The 20,909-nt window shown below is 43.7% G+C and overlaps 1 protein-coding gene across 3 annotated transcripts in view; it reads left to right on the top strand.

The window, feature by feature from the left end:
• PPM1H (protein phosphatase, Mg2+/Mn2+ dependent 1H) overlaps positions 1–20,909 on the top strand; it is a 271,895-nt gene that overhangs the window by 118,909 nt on the left and 132,077 nt on the right. For all 3 annotated transcript variants that reach the window (XM_075600520.1, XM_075600522.1, XM_075600523.1), the window contains one exon: positions 13,878–13,990. In XM_075600520.1, coding sequence (XP_075456635.1) covers positions 13,878–13,990 — 113 coding nt within the window. The remainder of the gene's footprint in view (positions 1–13,877; positions 13,991–20,909) is intronic.

Here is a 20,909-nt window from a genome sequence, read left to right as displayed (position 1 = left end):
TGAATTGTAATGCAGTTTATATATATATACTGTGCAGTATTGCAGCCAGCTGGAATAAAATGCTTCAATCCCTGCTTGGAAAATAACTCAATGTACTCGGGCAGAAAACAGTCACAAACCTCAATACACCCGGGTATACCCGAATTCGTGGGACTAGCCAAGCTCGAATAAAGTGTGTCGCCAGTGTATTGCGCACGCGCAACTCCACTGCAACACACTGCTTACACACAACATGGCGGTGCCCTGTAAAGCCGATCGCCATGCACACGCCGTAGCTCTCTCCCCCGCACTCATCGGATGCACACGCACGCTGCAGCTGGTACCCGCGCGCACCCTCTGGATGCTCTTGCGACCGAGCAGAGGTAAGGGGCTTACAGGGGATCAGGGAGACCCGGGTTACACTCTACCTCTGGTGAAAACCCCAACATCCCCGCTTGGGACCGTGTAACATGCAATCGACTATAAAAACACAGACGTTGTATAATGAAAATACAATTTCCGAACTACAACTTAACACAATCACTTTACATGAGATTGTACTTCTGCGTAAACATTACAATGATGGGGTGTATCTTACTTCGAGACCACTGCTGAGCCTCATAGTGGGGTGCACCAATTGTATCATACGTTACCTGAGTTGGAGGGTACTTAATTCTTTGGCTTCTGCGAAGCTCTTCCTCTTCTCCTTCTGGGGAGTAATGCGCATGGTCCTGGGGCTCAGCATTAAGAGTAAAAATGTCTCTGAAAATTCTCTCTATGGCACAAAGCAGGGACAGAGGGATCCAGAGGTTGGCTCATTGGAGCCACCCTAGTAGGCATTGTTCGCCGGGGCCCTTTACCCGTAACTCCTCCGGGAGGTGCTCCGTGACTTTGGAGTACCCTTTGAGAGGGTCCCTCCATAGGATCATCTGTTGTTTCATTGACGGTCTCTTCACCGTCCATATGATCCTTGGTGGTCTCCTTTATGGTTTTGTCATTGTCTTCTGATCTTGTGGGCTCACCATTCAGAGGTGTAGTCGGTATCTCTGGCTCGTCGTCTCCCACTTGTGGAATAGGGAGAAGGTGTTACGGTGCCAGACATTTACCCGGCCATCCGCGTCTTTAATGCGGTAGACCTGGAGGCCCGCATCTGCGACTCCACTTTGAACACTCTGTCTCGCCAACGGTCGGCCAATTTATGTTTCCCGGGGATTCTGAAGTTGTGGAGAAGCATAGCGTCTCCAGGACGAATCTCCCGATGTCTGACCTTGTGGTCATAGTGCCTTTTATTGTTGGCATTCAGGTGAGCGGCCGCTTTCTCTGCTAGCTGGTATGCTTGCTGCAGGTTTTCTTGGAGCCGTTGTACATTTCGGAAGTGCATCGTGTTGGGTACCCCATTGGTTGATAACCTCAGACGCACATCCACAGGCAGCCTGGCTTCTCGCCCGAACATGAGGAAGTAAGGGGAGAACCCGATGGACTCGTGGCGGTTACAGTTGTAAGCATGTACCAGGGTTTCCACATGCTTATTCCACTCGTTTTTCTGAGCGCCATTCAGGGTACCGAGCATGTCCAGGAGGGTCCAGTTGAACTTAGTGCATCCTCCTCCGGATGATAAGGAGTTGTTCGGGACTTGGTTATGTTCAGTAACTTAAGCAGTTCCCGGATGAGTTTGCTTTCAAAGTCATTGCCCTGATCTGAGTGTAGCCGATTTGGTAAGCCGTAATGGATGAAGTACTTCTCCCATAATATTTTGGCCACCATAATGGCCTTCTGGTCCTTAGTTGGGAAGGCTTGGGCGTAGCATGTGTAATGGTCCGTTATGACCAACACGTTACCGAAGCCTTGGGCGTCGGGCTCAATGCACAGGAAATCCATGCACACCAGATCCATGGGGCCGAGATTTTCAGGTGGGCCATTGGTGCCGCTCTGGTGGGGAGGGTCCCAAAGAGTCAACCCACCCAAGTGTGAGACAGCGCTGCCCCACTAACGTGTGTAGAGTTGGTGCACTTGGAGTACCTGCCCAGGTTCTCCTGCACCCGGGTATGGCCAGCAGATGAAGTGGATCCACTGATCCCAGCAATGTTAGCGTAGCCTTCGCCTCTACGTGGGGTGGAGTCCCGCATGGACGGTGCCACCATGAAGTGTCTCTGATCAGCAGGAGAGTGATCTGTTTCCAGACCACCGAAGTCCTGTCATGCCTGTATGCCCACAGACCAAGCTAGACCCCAGTACTGAGGTGGGAACGGTATGATACCACACACCCACAGCAGTTGGAGCAAGCCCGGAGTGTGGTATAGCGTTGCTGGGCCTGTTGGAAGAGTTGTTAGAGTATACTTGCAATGCTTGGGGAATGTCCGTGAGAATAGTCATGTCCGTTTGCCAATGTCCAGGAATCCAGAGGGTAGAGTCGTCAGAGGGCAAGCCAGGTCCTAGGAAGCCAGAGGTCAGCAAAGTCGTACGTGTAGTAGAGTTCAAGGGATAACAGAGAGCAGAGTAGTCCAGGGTAAGCAGGGGTCAAAGCCAGGGAAACCAAAGTAACACAGGAGCAGGTAATAACAGGAGCACAGAGGGAGCACAGCATGGGTCAGGTACACACAGGGAAACAGGAACTATGCAGAGCGAGGAAGAGGTGGACAGACAGGGATTATAAAGGAAGGTGCACCAATGACAGAGAGGGGAGGATTAGAGAGAGAAGTGGGAGAAGCTTGAGATAGGTCAGGGGAAGAAGAGGAGGAGACAGAAGGGGCAGTCAGGGGAATGGCCTGTACAGCATGGGAGGCGGAGACAGGGGAAAGCTGATAAGAAGCGTCTGTGCGCACGCCCCCTGTAAGCTGGGGATGCGCGCACAGGTTGCAACACAGACGCGGCCCGCACGGAGCAGGGGAAGACCGCAGGAGGAGGACGGAGCCAAGAGGAGGGGAATGCACGCGAGGCCTGTGCCCGCGCGATGGCCAGCAAGGGCAGGGAGGAGCATGCACGAGCGTCCTCTGTGGGCTGAGGGGACGCACGCACCGGACGTGTCACCTGGCGCACGGAACGCCGCGCCGCAGGCACCATGCGAGAAGGAGGCAACGGGACGGATGGCACCACAGGGGAAGGTAACAGAGCTACCGCGGGGGAGATGGAACGGGAAGGATCAAGGCAAGGGTTAAGGGAGCGCGTGGGTATGCGGGACCTGCGGGGGACGCGCAGCGGTAAGGGGAGAGAGGTAGAAGGTGAAGCAGAGCAGTGAGAAGGAATAGAAAGGGTGACAGGAGATGGGAGAGAGGGACAAGCAGAGGAAGGAATCTCCTGAGTCGTCACAAGTCCAGGACGCGGCTCCCTCTCTTTCTTTGGTACTACAGGGGCAGTGTCCCCTATCCCTGCAGCAACCACAAACTGAGGGGAGTCGGGGTCGAACGGGGGTCTCTGGCCTGTGCAAGTGCCACAGACACCTGCACATACAACCTACCCTGACCTTGTCCCAGTTCCGACTGACATGCTCCGAGCGTGCAAAATGTATCAATATCTTTCTGCAGAGAATCTCAGTGCCCTATTGGCTGTTGTGCACCATGTGTCCCTTGTCCCAGAGGCTCATGGAACATTAGTCCCTGCATGGAGCCTTTCCTATTGGCCGCCGCAACCAGGGGTCTATTGCGCATATGCAACTCCATTGCGCATGCACGAATACACACAACACGGCGGTGCCCTGTAGAGGGAGCTGCTGGAGCCTCCGTCGAACCAATCGCCCTGCACACACCGTAGCTCTCTCCTCCACACTCATCAGATGCGCGCACGCTGCCGTTGGTACCCGCGTACCCCTGCAACACTCCCGGCACCCGCCGGACGCACCCGCCGCCGCAGTGGAGGTAAGGGGCTTACGGGGGACATGGGGGACCCGTGTTACACACAGAATGGCTTTTATGCAATTTCCTGGCAGCATCCGTGAAACATGAAATATGTCAACTTTAATTTCTTTCATTTGAGTGATTTCTTGAAATAATTACTAGAACAGTCAGACTGGGAGACACCCATTTCATATCATGCATAGACAAAAACATAAGTAATACAGAATAGCTTCTTTACAGGAGGAGTAAGTAGTACATGTTAAAGTAACTCTGTGTTACATATTTACAGTATATCACTTAGAAGGAAGCGAATCCCATTCATACTGTATATGTGGTTTTGTGCTGCTTTTTTTTTTTTTACGTATTGAGTCTGGAGAAGAGATCTGGTACAAACTGTTAAATGAAAAAAATGGTATTCAATGCAGATTCTGCAAATTTAGGTGTAAACAATTTACAAGTGTATTCTCAGTAGGTCAGTCAAAAAGATGAGCAGTCATTACATCAAGCATCTCCTATTCCTTTGTTATAGTCTGTATTGTCAATGAGTGACATTACTTGCAGAACAAAAGCACACAAGACAAACATTGTGGCACTAGAGCTAGCATGAGTGTATCTAACCAAAGAATCCTATAGTTATGTTAATTCCAGTCACCACAGTAGGCTGAAGATGTATTACAGTATTCAGAAATAGTACAGAGGGGAATGCACACTTAAAATTACGAGAGAAATTTTTTCATCTTAGCTGAATACTCAAACCTTGCAGCGGCTGTATCTGCGTAGATTCAAAACCACAAACTCAAAGGATTTTATTGACGTGAATGAAGTTCTATATTTTTAATTTAAGACTTGTTTGCATCCCTCTGTTCATTTAATGAAGATTTATTATTTAATATCTGTGTAATTGTAGCCAGCTGTCTTTTCTTTCTTTCAAAGACCACAAAAGGATATATTTTTCTGTGTGGGAGGGGCGGGGGGTTCCCCTCTGGGGTGTTCCACCCAAATAAAGGCTTTTTACATTCCATGACTGAAAACTTATTAAAGTTACAGCTTGTTTTTATTTATTTCTTGTACACACATATATCAACAAACGAACCACCGCAGCCTAGAACACATCCCCAACAAACCCAGACCCCGAATGTTGAAATATGTCTTGAATTTACACCATATTGACTGGGGCACTACAATATGTGAGACAATAACAATAAAACATACAGGAAATATTCCATAAAATGACAAGATTAATATAGTCACAAAGAGCTTACATTTGAAAAGTAATGGGAGAGTATAACACCAGGCACAGTGTAGTGTCTAATTCTCATGATGCATTATATCTATTAAGCTGTGCTTGGTTATTAGGCACCTTATGGCTTATTCATGTGCATCTGCTGTATATTCCTTATGTACTTAGCAATGCTTAGTAAATATGGCCCTATATGTCTTAATGCTCTGAGTTTTACTGAATATGTTTCCGATCTATGCGATACTTTATACCTGTATTTCTTCACTTTGCCTAAAAACCCTGCCCTGAACACAATGTAAATCTCCTTCACAGTATTCAAAACGTATTGGGGTAACTTCAGTGCTTTTTGTCCAAGTAGGGTCAAATCTTTCCCCTGTAAACTTAGTTGCCTTTACAGACAAATCTGTTTTCATAATTGTGATTAGAACGGATTTAACAGGTAAAGTCAGTTATGTTTTCATTCTGGAATAGGGCCAAATTCTGAATTCCTAACCTGCTTAAGTGCCATTTTAATGTAGAATTTTGTACATACTTCTCCTTTATTGTTTTTACCATGTTTTCAACCTATATAACTTCACAGTTATTTTCCAGTGAAAGCCACTGAGAACTTTGAAATATGTCCATGTGCTTTGAAGACCAACTTTAGAATTAATAATGTTTGGCTGTTACTGTAATTAGAGATCCTAACGATGGCAACCTGATTTTCACAAGTTACAGTGGCAACAGCAGGACTCTTACAGCCAGTAATATTGACCTGATTGGGATGCCCAGTTATTGCACCACCTATTCTGGTAATTTTATTGAAAAAGCTGCTTTTATTGAAAATAGCTACTTTATACAATATTACAAAAAACATCATACATTGTAGACACAACATTCAATTCTGCTGTGAGATCACTTGTATGTTGTATATTGCAGTCCTCCCAACATAACAATAGACAGATTCCATACAAAGGTCAAAGACAAACAAAAAAAACAAGGGGGGGGGGGAGAAATCAGAGAGGTCAACATTCAAAGGAGTTTGATACATTTTATAGTTTACATGGGTACTGATAGATTGACCGACTATCATTACACAGTTCTAACATAATATTCGCAGAATTTCAAAATGATCATTGGTCGGTGTATGAAGGACCCTGGTATTATGGCCCAAAAACTCAGCACCGAGGTCTGTTATGTATAATTATGACTCTCCATTACACTCATATAGGGAGCCCATATTTTGTGATATTTTGGTGTTTGATATCTAAGGGAGTATGTCAGCTTCTCTATTACAGGCATACCCCGGTTTAAGGACACTCACTTTAAGTACACTCGCGAGTAAGGACATATCGCCCAATAGGCAAACAGCAGCTCACGCATGCGGCTGTCAGCACGTCCTGAACAGCAATACCGGCTCCCTACCTGTACCGAAGCTGTGCGCAAATGGGGAGACTATAGAGCCTGTTACAAATGCGTTATTTACATCAGTTATGCACGTATATGACATTTGCAGTACAGTACATGCATCGATAAGTGGAAAAAAGGTAGTGCTTCACTTTAAGTACATTTTCACTTTACATACATGCTCTGGACCCATTGCGTATGTTAATGCGGGGTATGCCTGTATTCTAATAAATTCCACTCTGTCCCACCATTTTTCCATGGATGGGGTGGAGGGTCTTTTCCACGTTCTTGCTAGTGTATTTTTGGCTGCATAGATGAGATGTCTAATTAGGGTTTTCGTATGTCTTGGGATACCAGCAGCGATTCGCCAGAGCCGGAGCAGCGCATTCTCAGGCCGGAAGGGGAAATCTATCTCTGTGATATTTTTTATCTCACTGAAAACATTTTTTATAAAAAGAGGTAACTTTAGGGCAACTCCACCACATGTGCAGAGCATCTGCTCAGAGTAGTTGTACACACGCATAGCTGATGAAGCAAGGGAGGACTAGGGAAATGTGTTGGAGAACTGGTTGCTGAGTGATGCCCCCCAGTGACATCACACTGGTCTGATGCTGAAGCATCAGCTCCTCGCGGGAGGAATGATAATGCTGTTGTTGAATGGGCTCAGACATAAAGATGCAAATAGAGACAGTAATAACAGCACTAGTGTTTTTGAGAGCCATTTATTTCACATTGAACTTGTAAGTGTATTCCCTTTATTTTACTTACCAATAGATTGTTTCAGTACACAAGGGATGGGTATTTGCGCTGCAGGTACTTTGATTGAATCTGATGGTGAAGGACTATAGCAGTTGCACACCCACTCTTTGCACATATTGTGGCATTGTATTTGTAGATCTTTCATTTGTTTCACGTTATCTACATCTACACAATAGGTTTACTTTAGTGGAGCTCCACTCACTGTTCTTATATCATTTTATATTATAATTATGCTCTATTTTTATTTTTACTTTTTATGTTCACTTTTGGGATTGTCTTTTCAGTGTGCCCATTTTAGTTTGTATACTTTGTACCATTTTTCATCATTTATCCATGAATTTACCTTTAGTGTGTATTATATTGTTTATCATTCTTGAATGTGTTTTTGCTCTACCTATAGCCCAGTCTCTTGCTAATGTTTTTTATTGATGTAAAAAGATATTTTTGGGGGTGATTATATCTATCTTGCTATTAGGAATATCGTCCAGTAGATGGCATTCTTGGGTAAAGAAAAGTAGTGTACTAAATTAAACCTTACTGTAGATTAGTGGATATTTGTGAAACAGTTGTTCAATTCTGAGCACACACTTCTCTGACATTGCAAGCTCATGCAGTTGCCTGGGAAAACTGTAAATTGCTCAGTATACTGTAAAATATAGACCCATATTTACCAAACATGGCATAGCACTAAGACTCCTTTGGCTTCACAAAAAGCACCTTACTGGTCATTCAATAAAATGTATCCTAATTTGTTTCGCGGCCCAGGAATGTGTCCGATGGCATAACACCATTTTGTAAATATGAGCCATAATGTCAGTAACCAATTAGAAAAGCAAGCAATAGCACCACGTCACAGAAGTGTAAGTAGGGAAGAGGTAGGTGGGCAGGTACAGCCAGTGAGCCTCTTTATGGAAACACTGTTAAAATAAAGAATTGTTGCATATCCAAAGTCCAGCAATCTTACAAGATCCCAGACAGCATGGATGTACTAGATGGAGATTATGTTAAACAAACCTATAGTAATTCATTTTTTTTACTGGGAGATTAGGGCAGAGCACTAGATTTAGTTTACCTAGATGGTAGTAATGCCCTTGATACTGTCCCACATAGATGACTGATAAACAAGTAGCAATTTTTGGGGTTAGATTGTAAGATTGTTCATTGGTTAAAGAATATGAAACAAGACGGTCATGGTGAATTGATTAAATTGAGAGGAGAAAAAGGCGACCACTGGAGTATCTCCAGAGATCTTTCATACAGATGCAGCGGCCGTTATTCGAACATTTCCCGTGTTGTATACCTCGGAATAACCATGTCATGGCGCGTGATTTCTTCCAACCGTACCGCCTTAAGACGCGAGTGCAGAAAATGGCATTTTAGTGTTCTGGTTTTTAAACACCTGAAATTAACACAGTAGCACAGTACTGTACATATTACAATTCATTCATTTCTGCCACGGATATGTGAAGAATTGCACCCAAAGAAACAGAATCCATGAAATTCAAACAAAGCAACCGCGATAAACACGTGTGCCTGTGGCGATTGGCTGCGTGTATGCCGCGTGGAATACAGCAGAGCACACAAAAACGGCTCCGTGAAATGTTCGAATAACGGCCGCTGCATCTGTATCTTTATCAGCATCATTACAAATAATCTGGAAGGGAAAGTATGCCTTTTTGCAGATGACGCAAATATCTGCAACATAGTTGACACTGCAGGGGTGCTACATCAAATTATTATTTATTTAGGTAGATTGTCAAGAGTGGAGCAATTACAATTTAATGTAAAAACATGCAAAATCATGCACGTGTGTCACAAAAATGTTTCACGGTATAATGGAAACCTATTTTTAATTTTAATCCGATAATTTGTTTTCTTGTCACCAAACTGACTTTTTGATACTGTACCTGGAATATCACTGTGGTTTTTGAATTTCGCAATACGTTAAGTTTTAATGTATAGTGATATTTATCCCTGACCAGTGACTAGACGAATTCCTCGACCATGGAAGGGGATGTAGAATCAGCATACTGAATAGGCAATTTACGTCACTTCTCAGCTGTGACACATGAACTTGTGGTTCACGGAATGTGTATAAGATGTACGGGTAGATTAAAGAGTTCTTGGAAATTCCTTCCAAGGAGACACAGTTTTTCAGAAACATTGGGAATACCAGAATTGTCTGTTGTTAATGCTAGGCATACCATGTTTTTTTTTAATATAAATTATCTGGGGTTTTTCTAGCGCTATAGGATTTTTATGGGTTGTTAGAGCATAAATTAAAAAGGATATTACTTTTTATGCGAAAATATTTTCTTTTTCAGACTTCTTGTTTACTAGAAGTTGAACATGCTACATTTTTTTTGCAACATGCAAGAATGTGGTCAGATTTCAGAAATGTTAGTTCTGTACTATTTATAAATATTTCATAGTAAAGTTTGCTCTATAAGCAAACACAAACATATTTACTGATCAAAATCATCAGTCACCAATCCAAAACTTGTATTAATCCCACCCTTTTCACAGATATTTTATTTAAGGAATAACCGCCCGCGCTGTACCCACATACAGTGTGAATCCCCTTGCAGCCCTCAGCAGGCCGCGTACTCCATTAACTCCTAAGTGAGAACTCCCAAAGGAGGTCTCACAAACAGAAAAAAGAAGAAAAGCAAACAGCGCACTGAGGATCAGTTTGAAAAAAGTATCTATTTAAAAAGGTCCTCAAAAAATGGACTACAAAAGTAAAAACAGCAATATTGGTAACATGAAACTTACATAGAAGTATACTAAAAGGGGCGGTGTATGCGGATCAGCAGATGGAGGGCGGAAAGCAGATGTGATCGGAAGATGTATGTCTGGACCACGATCACCGTCAGCCAGATGGAACACCAACTATATATTCAACCGGTCTGCGACGCCACCAAAGGAAAACTGGTCCGGACACATACATCTCCCAATCACATCGGCTTTCCTTACTCTGTCTCCCAATCCGCATAAACCACCCCTTATTGTATACTTATTTGTAAGTTTCATGTTAAACTAAAAGACCATTTTATTTAATAGATATCTATACATGTATATTTAGGCACTGTACCGTGTATAAAGTTTCGCTTGATGTGCATTGAGCTCTGTCTGTGTTTCATGTTCGTCTCTGGTCTTAAATGTATATTGCCATGCCCAGTAGCACTCCTCTGTGACACTTATATGCTTATATATATGTTGTGGTTATTTTGGGGGTTCACTATGAGCTTGTTGGTGTTCTATATGTTTTAAGTTTCATGTTACCAATATTGCTGTGTTTATTGTTTTGTCACCCTATTTTGTGGATCTTTTTTAATAGATACTTTTTTTCAAACGGATCCGCCGTGCGCAGTTTGCTTTTCCTCTTTTACCCACCCTTTTCACACTGGAGTGTAGCAATCAGGAACAAGGGAACCTGCAGCACTCCGAATACGATGATTGGCAAAAACTGCTAGCAAGAATAAAGAATTTATTATGCAGAGCGATGTGATACAGGGAGACAACGAGGTTTGCATTCGTCAGGTAAGCTTCTTTTGCACCTGATGAAAGCTAACCCCAAAATGTTGTGCTCTTTTCTCCCTGTATTACATCGCTCTGCCTAATAAATTCTTCTTTCTAGCAGTTTTTGCCAATCTTCTTAAGAGTTCTGCAGATTATGACGGTAGGGGTAGCCAGCCTCCCATAATAAAGGGGAAGCCCGGCTGGCTACCCCAATAACGTGTGTAATGGCCACCTCTGCGAGGCTTATTTTGGCTAAAGTATGATATGCTTTGTGTAACCCCTTCTAGAAAAGCGCTAAATCACTGTCTAATATCTGGAAGGGGAAAACTGTATATACAGGGAATGTAATGAATGCATATGTTTATATAAACACTTTATTCCCTGTAAAGGAAAATGTATTCCCCATGTTTAAGTGTAGCCTGTTCCCCGTACAATTAAAGAAGGCAGCTAGCGTGTAAAAAGGCGATGTGTAATTATTCCTTTGCTCGCAGACACACTAATCCAATTACCTGTGCTACTTACAATGGAATAACGGTTCGTGGCAAATGGTGGGCGGGAAAGGACTGGCTATCAGGTCCAGGGATGGGCTCTCAGCAGGAAGACCATTTGTTCCCCGCAGACCTGCAGGTGCTGTCCCAGTGGGCGATTTGGGGCTTGCCGGGGGAAGCCGTTGCCAGGACTGAGTCCCACAGCGCAATTCCCATAGGCAGCTTTCAAATCTGCCGCTGCCCAGCCGCTCTGTCATCCAGGGGCGGTCCTGGGCACCTAAGCTGGCCCCCTCCTCCCATTGGTGCAGCCAGTCGAGCCCTCGCCTGTGAATGGCTGCCCAGTCACGATCTGCGCTGGGATTGTCGCCGCTCCTTGCTCCATGTTGAGCATAGCCAGCGGGGGCTATGTAAGGAGCGCGGCTGGTGCAGAGAAACAGATGAAGTGTGGAGGCGATCGGAGACGCGCTGGCGGGCTTTTCGAAAGTGCTTCGTGTAAACGAGCATACACATAAACTGCGGTCAGCGGAGGAGCGCCGGAGAAGCCCGACCAGTGGAGACAGTGTGTGAAGCTTGTTGGAGACACAGCTGAGCCGGAGATTCCAAAGTGCTTTGTGCTGGATAGCACTGAGAGAAGCACTGAGAAGCCTGGAGAAGAAGCAGACAGGATAAGCCTACTGAAGCAGCACCTAGTGAGGTTAGAGACTTTCTCCCCAGACCCCCAGTTGGTGAGTGTATATTGTGTATGCTGGTTCGCCAGAATAAACTCTGTTTTAATCAATTATTGTGTCCTGTCTGGTGATGGTAATCCCTGGTGGTAAAAGGTGTTAAAAGTACTGGTCTCCCGTGACACAGGTCCTCTTGTTACTGTATACTTCTGGATGGGCTTGCAGACCACCATCCCACCTGTACTACAGTAGCACCGCTTCTAATTTAGCCTGTAGGCAAGTGTCCACCAGACCCTATTTTTTGTTGGAGTGTAGTAACAATGTCAAACAAAATAATAATTGTAATGTCACCTTAAAACAACAAATTGTAATGCACTGAGCGGTAAGTAAAAATGTGCTGTACACATGCAAAATGTTATCAATTTCACCATTTTTTGCCCACATTTTGCAAAACTGGGCGAATATAAAGGATATGTGACCGGAATTTTGGAGTCATGTGACCTGCACATTACAGGCATACCCCACATTAACGTACGCAATGGGACCGGAGCATGTATGTAAAGCGAAAATCTACTTAAAGTGAAGCACTACCTTTTCCCCACTTATCGATGCATGTACTGTACTGCAATCGTCATATACGTGCAGAACTTATGTAAATAAGGCATTTGTAACAGACTCTATAGTCTCCCCGCTTGCGCACACCTTCGTTACAGGTAGGGAGCCGGTATTGCTGTTCAGGACGTGCTGACTGGCGCATGCGTGAGCTGCCGTTTGCCTATTGAGCTAGATGTACTTATTCGCGAGTGTACTTAAAGTGAGTGTCCTTAAACCGGGGTATGCCTGTAATGCAGAATCAAGTTACGATGTGGGGTATTACACCCTGATCTGGCGTGAACTGTCATTTAAGTAATTTTGTTCGTAAACTTTTCATATTGTTACAAATGTTTTCATGACAAAAGGGCAAATTTCCCTGGGGTCACAAAAGTTGCACATCTCTACTGTACCAGTAAGTAACTGAATAATGTACAGAATCTAAGTGATGGGCAAAATGTTTCCATTCAGTATTTTCACCTAAAGAAAATGAAAACAGAAGCAGAAATATTGAATAGTTACAGTGACTGGACACCTTAATATAGACTAAAGGGAGTCATACTGTATATGGCTCTATGCATGCACTACCCTTTTCATTTTGCTTTGAAGACATTCTCCTTCAGCATATTCCAGCACTTGATCAAGACACGGCTCTTATTTTAGTACTATTCAATGTTGAACATAATAAGTAATACCGACAGCCAGCAGAATAACAATCGGTATTCAATGTGGGTTCCTAAATAAATAAAATAAAAAAAATGTGAAATTATTTTTGCTTAGCGCTATAGTGTCTTTGCTTTCCCCCTGTGGTAGATGGTACCGTACCTGAAGAGAACAAAAACATTGACATCTTTTTAATGCTTGCGTCCACAAAACAGAAGCTTTGAATATACAGTATGAGAGGTGGGGAGAATTCTGTGACTCTTTACAGAAAAAATATTACTGGAAGCCGTTGTAAAAGAATGTCTGAATTGAACTGATGTCTTAATTACTTGGGAAGACGGTTTCACAATCGTATCCCACTCGGAGCCCCAGTGAGCACCTTGACACAGTTACATGATATTGTGCTGTGTTGGAAAAAAAAAACAGTCATTTTCTGTTTTCTAATTGTGTCACAAATTACATCTAATAATAGTGAGTTAGGTCATAAAACATGATGATCCAAGTTAAGCAGTCAATTATGCATAAGCACTCTCATCGGGGTCTCAATTCTTTCAATCTAAAAGGTTCAGAGTTGTGGACTTTTAGAGGCAAAATGTTGAATCTACTACCAGTGTTTTGGTTTAAATGAGGGAAAGTCTGAATTTGCAGGTCCCCATGAAGGGCTTAACCTCTAATGTGGCAGAATACTGTGCGCTTTTTACATATATATAGGCTGCCAGTTTTCTTTTTTCACTTTTGTTCCTTTTCTTCTCAGGATCTGCAAATTGAACACGAAAGAAGCATGTACAATATATCTGGTGGCTGCACGGCTCTTATTGTGGTGTACTTGTTGGGCAAACTCTATGTGGCGAATGCTGGGGATAGCAGGTAAGCTAAGAATGTCACTGCATTTTTTCTGATTAGTGCAATTTTTAAAAGTAGCATTATTGCACCCCACTCACATACTACAGTAGCTAATGGAATGATTAGGTAGTTCTCTATGGCCCCAATTCAACAAGTTCTGAAACGGTCTTGCCCTTGATTGGGAAGATTACAGCTCTATTCAGGTGAATGGAGCTAATATTTTCATGAGTCAGGGGAAGATTGCTTAATAGGATATTCAAAAGGGGACTATGAGAGCCTTAATTTCCACTGTGTAGTGATCTAGAGCAGGGGTGCGCAAACTTTGTGGTTTGCACCCCCCCTGCTTGCTCTCCCACTGTGGCACGCCGCCCCTGCGGCGTCAAATGATGCTTCAGGGTCATGTGAAGTCACGTCACGTGACCCACTGCATCATTTGACGTCACGTCTACATGGCAACAGGCGTCAAATGACACCGCGGGGTCATGTGACGTCACGTCATATGGCCACGCGGCCTCATTTGACACTGCCTTGTCATGGAGACGAGTGGACCACGGAAGCCAGGTAAGTGAGCCGCGTGGCCCGCGTCCTCCCCTCTAAAAAAAGTCTCAGGGGGCGCGTCCACCAGTTTGCGCACTGCTAGTCTAGAGTACCAAGATAGTGCCTGGTTCTGTTCTATGTGGAGCTCTGGCAGTGGCATTGTCCAGCCTGTTTACCAATACAGTATGTACATTTGTTCAATGATTTTGGTTTGCAGTCAGTGGAGCAACAGTGCATGCTGTGACATGCATTATGGACATCTTTGGCATTCGCAAGTGTCACAATTTACTTTGCCCTCAGGACAGCTTCTGTACATGCTTCGTTATTTAGCATATATTATGAATGTGACATTCCTAATGATTTTGTGACTCCTATTTCTAACCCGAAGATCGATTGCTGGTTTGATAGGATTATAGTAGGTGTTGATTGTTATGTCATTGTCAATCCAAGAACTGCTTTACACTAGAATAATGTTTCTCAACAGGTCAGGTTTCACAACCTGCCTTGCTTGAGCACAGGTTGCTTGGTCATTTTGACTGAACCACTTGTGCTGAAGCAGGGTATCCTTAAAATCTGACCTGTGGGGGGTTCATAAGGACTGGAATTGGGAAAACTATAGCATTTAAGAGAAACACATTTTTTGTTATTTTGTTCTTTTTAATAAACTTTACTAAGTTCTGTACAATTACTTTTTATTTATTTTTTATTATATAGCACTTAAAAATGATTTGAATGAATGAATGTGTAACATGAGTTAAATAAATAAATAAATTAAATCAGGGTGCATTTTTTTAAAAATTGTGTCTTTAAAGAATGTCTTTCGCTCTTATAGTAAATTGTTAAATGTCTTACAGCCGTTGCATTTCTTTACTTTTATATGTAATTAATCAACCATTGCAGGGCCAAAATGTTCACCATACCCAAGTGCCGTGAACCTTCCGGCTCCGTGTCCCTGCGATCATTTGTATAACGAAAACATGGGTAACAGCCCATATCCTGACATTGGGAATGGAAGGGGAAGTCTTCCTCTTGTAGCTGGTACTGATCGCATCCACAGCTCCCTGCGATTTGATCCCAGTAAGGGACAATGTCCACTGGACAGCCAAGATGCCAAAAGCTTACTAGCCCCTTGTGATAGGGGGGGAAAAAAAAACCTGGTGCTTACCTTGAGTTTACTACAAATGGTGTGCTTACAATCTGGCAGTCAAATCAACCGCGGCTCTCTAGCAAATGCTTTGAGCCAACCTTAAAAATCCCTTCTGCTTCGACCCCAGAAAAGGGTTAATCCAGAGCCCTTATAAAGATATAGAAACAGACAAGCAATGGGGGAGCATGGGATTAGAGAAAAATGAAAAAACACAAAATAATATTGTAATAACTGTGATTTCAAAGTTGGTTTAGGGGGTGTGATAAGAATGCTAAAATACTTACACGGCCATGTGTAAGCAGACACCGTATTTGGTATCTTTCTTTAGGCAATTCCAATCCCTCCCAACATCGAGTAAATGGTGGTTTGTAGGGTTGTGAAATAAATATAAAGATGCTGAGTGTGAGTCCTTGCAGAAAATAGGTAACTTTGGGGTTAAATTAACCCATCCGCATCCGTTTGCCACCCGATGAGGGCTGTTCTCCAATTCGAGATCCGCATGCAATTCTGACCCAGGCTTGGGCGTCAGGCAGGAACTCTCCCCGGTGGTTGTTTATATGAGGGGGGGGGGGAGAACAAGTGAGGCGCGATGTCAATGGAGTAATAAAAGGGCATTTATTTAAAAATAGACAACAGGACTCACTTACATACATACATAGAAGTTGGACCCCTGGCCTCCTTCAGTAGTCCAGGATCGAGTGTGAGCAGCTGTTTAGAAGCAATCACGTGTCCGTGAGGCAGGAGAAAAACCTTTCCTGCTTGGCTTCAAAGGCTGCTCGGCGATCCGGCTACAGGTGCCTCTGTGGGTCAAATCCAGCCGATGATTAGGAGCTACGCGTTTCGCCGACGTATCGGCTTCCTCAGGCTCATGTGCTGACGTAGGGGGGGGTCTCCTGACTTTATATAGACCCACTGTGCAATGAAATACTAATAGAAACAGGCTATGCATCACAGATCCCTGTTAACATTGGATTCAGCTTTGGTGTGCAATTATCAGTGTCTGGATTCACACTGTGTTATCATACATAATTGACTAGGGGCTTAATATGCAATATATGCAGAAACGTACATGTTCAGTAGATTAATAACCTTACATGTCAAGGTGTTATATTAATGAAATCTCAAGTCACATACATAATTTTTCTCTGTTAAATAAATAAGAAATATGATTAATAGCTCATTAGGTCATTTCTTAAACCTTTAAACATACGATTTTATACAAATTCCTCCAAAATCATTCCATTTAAAATCAGTAACATATTCTGTAAATTAAGACCTCAAAATGGTCCATAAGGTCATATGGCATTTCTGGACATATAAAAACTACAGTTTACATGGCAATTAAAATTCTGAACGCAAACAACACTTATTAGTTCTCCATTCACATACAAATTTAAGACTACAACTTCATGCAGATATAATTAAAATTCTTAAAATTCCTTTTTATAAATTGATCACAAATTCCAAATTTTTTTTAATTCATTAAAATAGATAGCCCACAACTACCTAGGATACTAAACAGTTATAAAAAAGGAATTTTACGAATTTTAATTATATCTGCATGAAGTTGTAGTCTTAAATTTGTATGTGAACGGAGAACTAATAAGTGTTGTTTGCGTTCAGAATTTTAATTGCCATGTAAACTGTAGTTTTTATATGTCCAGAAATGTCATATGACCTTATGGACCATTTTGAGGTCTTAATTTACAGAATATGTTACTGATTTTAAATGGAATGATTTTGGAGGAATTTGTATAAAATCGTATGTTTAAAGGTTTAAGAAATGACCTAATGAGGCATTAATCATATTTCTTATTTATTTAACAGAGAAAAATTATGTATGTGACTTGAGATTTCATTAATATAACACCTTGACATGTAAGGTTATTAATCTACTGAACATGTACGTTTCTGCATATATTGCATATTAAGCACCTAGTCAGTTATGTATGATAACACAGTGTGAATCCAGACACTGATAATTGCACACCAAAGCTGAATCCAATGTTAACAGGGATCTGTGATGCATAGCCTGTTTCTATTAGTATTTGATTGCACAGTGGGTCTATATAAAGTCAGGAGACCCCCCCCCTACGTCAGCACATGAGCCTGAGGAAGCCGATACGTCGGCGAAACGCATAGCTCCTAATCACCGGCTGGATTTGACCCACAGAGGCACCCGTAGCCGGATCGCCGAGCAGCCTTTGAAGCCAAGCAGGAAAGGTTTTTCTCCTGCCTCACGGACACGTGATTGCTTCTAAACAGCTGCTCACACTCGATCCTGGACTACTGAAGGAGGCCAGGGGTCCAACTTCTATGTATGTATGTATGTGAGTCCTGTTGTCTATTTTTAAATAAATGCCCTTTTATTACTCCATTGACATCGCGCCTCACTTGTTCTCTCCCCCCCCCCCTCATATAAACAACCACCGGGGAGAGTTCCTGCCTGACGCCCAAGCCTGGGTCAGAATTGCATGCGGATCTCGAATTGGAGAACAGCCCTCATCGGGTGGCAAACGGATGCGGATGGGTTAATTTAACCCCAAAGTTACCAATTTTCCGCAAGGACTCACACTCGGCCGTGTGAGTACAGATATATCTTTATATTTATTTCACAACCCTACAAACCACCATTTACTCGATGTTGGGAGGGATTGGAATTGCCTAAAGAAAGATACCAAATACTGTGTCTGCTTACACATGGCCGTGTAAGTGTTTTAGCATTCTTATCACACCCCCTAAACCAACTTTGAAATCACAGTTATTACAATATTATTTTGTGCTTTTTCATTTTTCTCTAATCCCATGCTCCCCCATTGCTTGTCTGTTTCTATAGCCCCTTGTGATGTCCAGTAGACTTCAATAGGGCACTGCAAAGCTTAAGATTTGATTCATCCCCCTTCATCTAGTTTTTCACAAAATGTGATGTTGTGACAACTGCTGAAATCCCTCTCCTGGCGTCCTATCAAATCCTCCTTACATCTCAACCCTAATTTCTCGCTGGACACCTACCTGACTTTTGCATTCTGCTCATTATGTCTATCTCTATTTTTATCTAAAGCCCTCTCCCGCCTAAAATCTTTCTCACTTACTGCCCCTCATCTCTGGATTGCCCTTCCCTTTGATATCCGATTAGCAAAAACTGCATTTACTAATCGGGAACTCGGAAGGTACGCCCTAGAATAATACACTATGGTTCTAACCTAACCACCGACTTTTCCTAGGTCTGTGCTGGTCTTCAAAGAGAGCTTGATTTTGGGGGGTGGGGCGAAGTGTGTATCACTTATAGCCCACTAAAGGATGGATATATATATATATTGTGTGTGTGTGTGTGTGTGTGTGTGTGTGTGTGTGTGTGTGTGTGTGTGTGTGTGTGTGTGTGTGTGTGTGTGTGTGTGTATACAAACGGCTTACTCCGGGGCTCCGCCGTCTGTCCGGGACTGTTAGAACTCGGTCTTTTAGGGTACGTTAAATGATGAGACGTCACGTACTGTTCCTTTAAACAGGCTAGGCCTGGTTTATTTAGTCCCAAGCACTGAGACTGCCACAGTGCAAACAGAAAACAAAGCCAAACAAAAAGCTGCTCATCTGAGCGATAACTTAAACTTAGATATCCCTGACTCAGAGTTGGAAGTGGCTTGTCCACTTCCACCAACAAAATAAGTACCTTTGCAGTCTTAGACAAACGAACAGAATGATTGAACCTGTTTGGAGAAGAGGCTTCCCCCTCTGTAGTTCAGCAGCCTTCCAGCCTCCAGGCTCTTGGGGAGAGGGGGAGAGGAAACAGGAAACAGGTCTTATATACCTGATCTCTAATCAGCATGGCAGGTGACAGAAAACAGGCAGCAGACAAACTGTGGAATGGAGTGCATGTACCACGAGGCTGCCCTGTTCAGCCTAGACAGGACAGAAACTGTTCAGTATCCTGGGAGCCCTGTATATGGAATTTATTACCATCCCCTGGTTTCTGTCACAATATATATAAACACACATTCCCAGATAACTCAAACTCCTACATCCACCACATCATGAATATATATTTATGCCAAAATGAGTGCTAGTTGTCAGAACCTCCCAAGTTAAAAAGGTGGGGAGGAGCGAGCTCTGGGGGGAGGTGCCACCTAACCTCCATAGACTGTTATCAGTCAGAAATTAATTAACACACATTCCCAGATAGCTTAAACTCCTACATCCACCACATCATGAATATATATTTATCCCAAAATGAGTGCTACTGAGCGTGGCAAATGTATACGTACAACAGAAGACACGGGTGCCCAATGCTACATCATATTGACAAAACATATATGGTAATGAGTATAAAGTTTAAATACTTGAATAATAATAGTAATTACTTGGTTGTTTAGTTAAACCCTTTGGCCAAAGTGTCATAAGCCTGCATACCAACGTCAAGGTAAACCAAAAATGCAGGTCCTAACACTAAAGCTTTGAACCCTTCCTGTTACCTCTGTATGAGGGGAAAAAACTGCAGTGAGTCCTGTCCATTGCTGCTAGTTGTCAGAACCTCCCAAGTATCTATATATATAGACACACACACGGCCGCCAACAGACTGGGTCTGCCAACAGGCGGGGTCTGCGAGGGTTGGCGTCCCGGGCCCGGTGAGTCGGGAGGGCCCGGCTGGCTGGCACTGTAAGTTGGGCCCAACCTCTGGCCAGGCCCGTCTGCCGGTCCTCTTGCGGCCGGGCCCGGCTCTCCCTTAGCAGCAGCCTGCATGAATCGATCCCTCTGCCCACGCCAACGGGCCTCCCTGCCGTCAGCGTGCCGGAAGCGCTCTCCGCTTCCGGTGCACAACGGCTTGAGAGGGAGGCCTGTAGGAAGCTCGGCGTGGGACAGAGGGATAGAGGCATGCAGACTGCTGCTGAGTGGAGAGTCGGGATCCAGCCACGAGATCACCGGCAGCTGGGCCTGGCCAGAGGTCGACCCCAACTTGCAGTGCTGGCCGCCGGACCCCCACATCCACTGGACCTGACCTGATCATCCACAAGGTAAGTCTTTTTTTTATATGTATTGTGGCGGTCGTTTTAATATGTTATTGGGGGGTTGGGAGTCTTTTTTTTATATATGTATTTGAGGGTGGGCTTTTTAAAATATGTATTGGGAAATTGGGGGTCTTTTTAATATGTACATGTACCCCCACATAAAACTGTGGGAACCACCCGAGGGTCCCCAGACACCCGTGGGGACGACTCGGGGACCTCCAGACATTGGGGCCCGCTGGGACCACCTGGAGGCCCACG

This window comes from Ascaphus truei, chromosome 5 (genome assembly GCF_040206685.1).
Source record: "Ascaphus truei isolate aAscTru1 chromosome 5, aAscTru1.hap1, whole genome shotgun sequence".
Classification (NCBI taxonomy): Eukaryota; Metazoa; Chordata; class Amphibia; order Anura; family Ascaphidae; genus Ascaphus; species Ascaphus truei.
The sequence above is the reverse complement of the archived record's forward strand: the minus strand, read 5'-3'. Positions and strand labels throughout refer to the sequence as shown.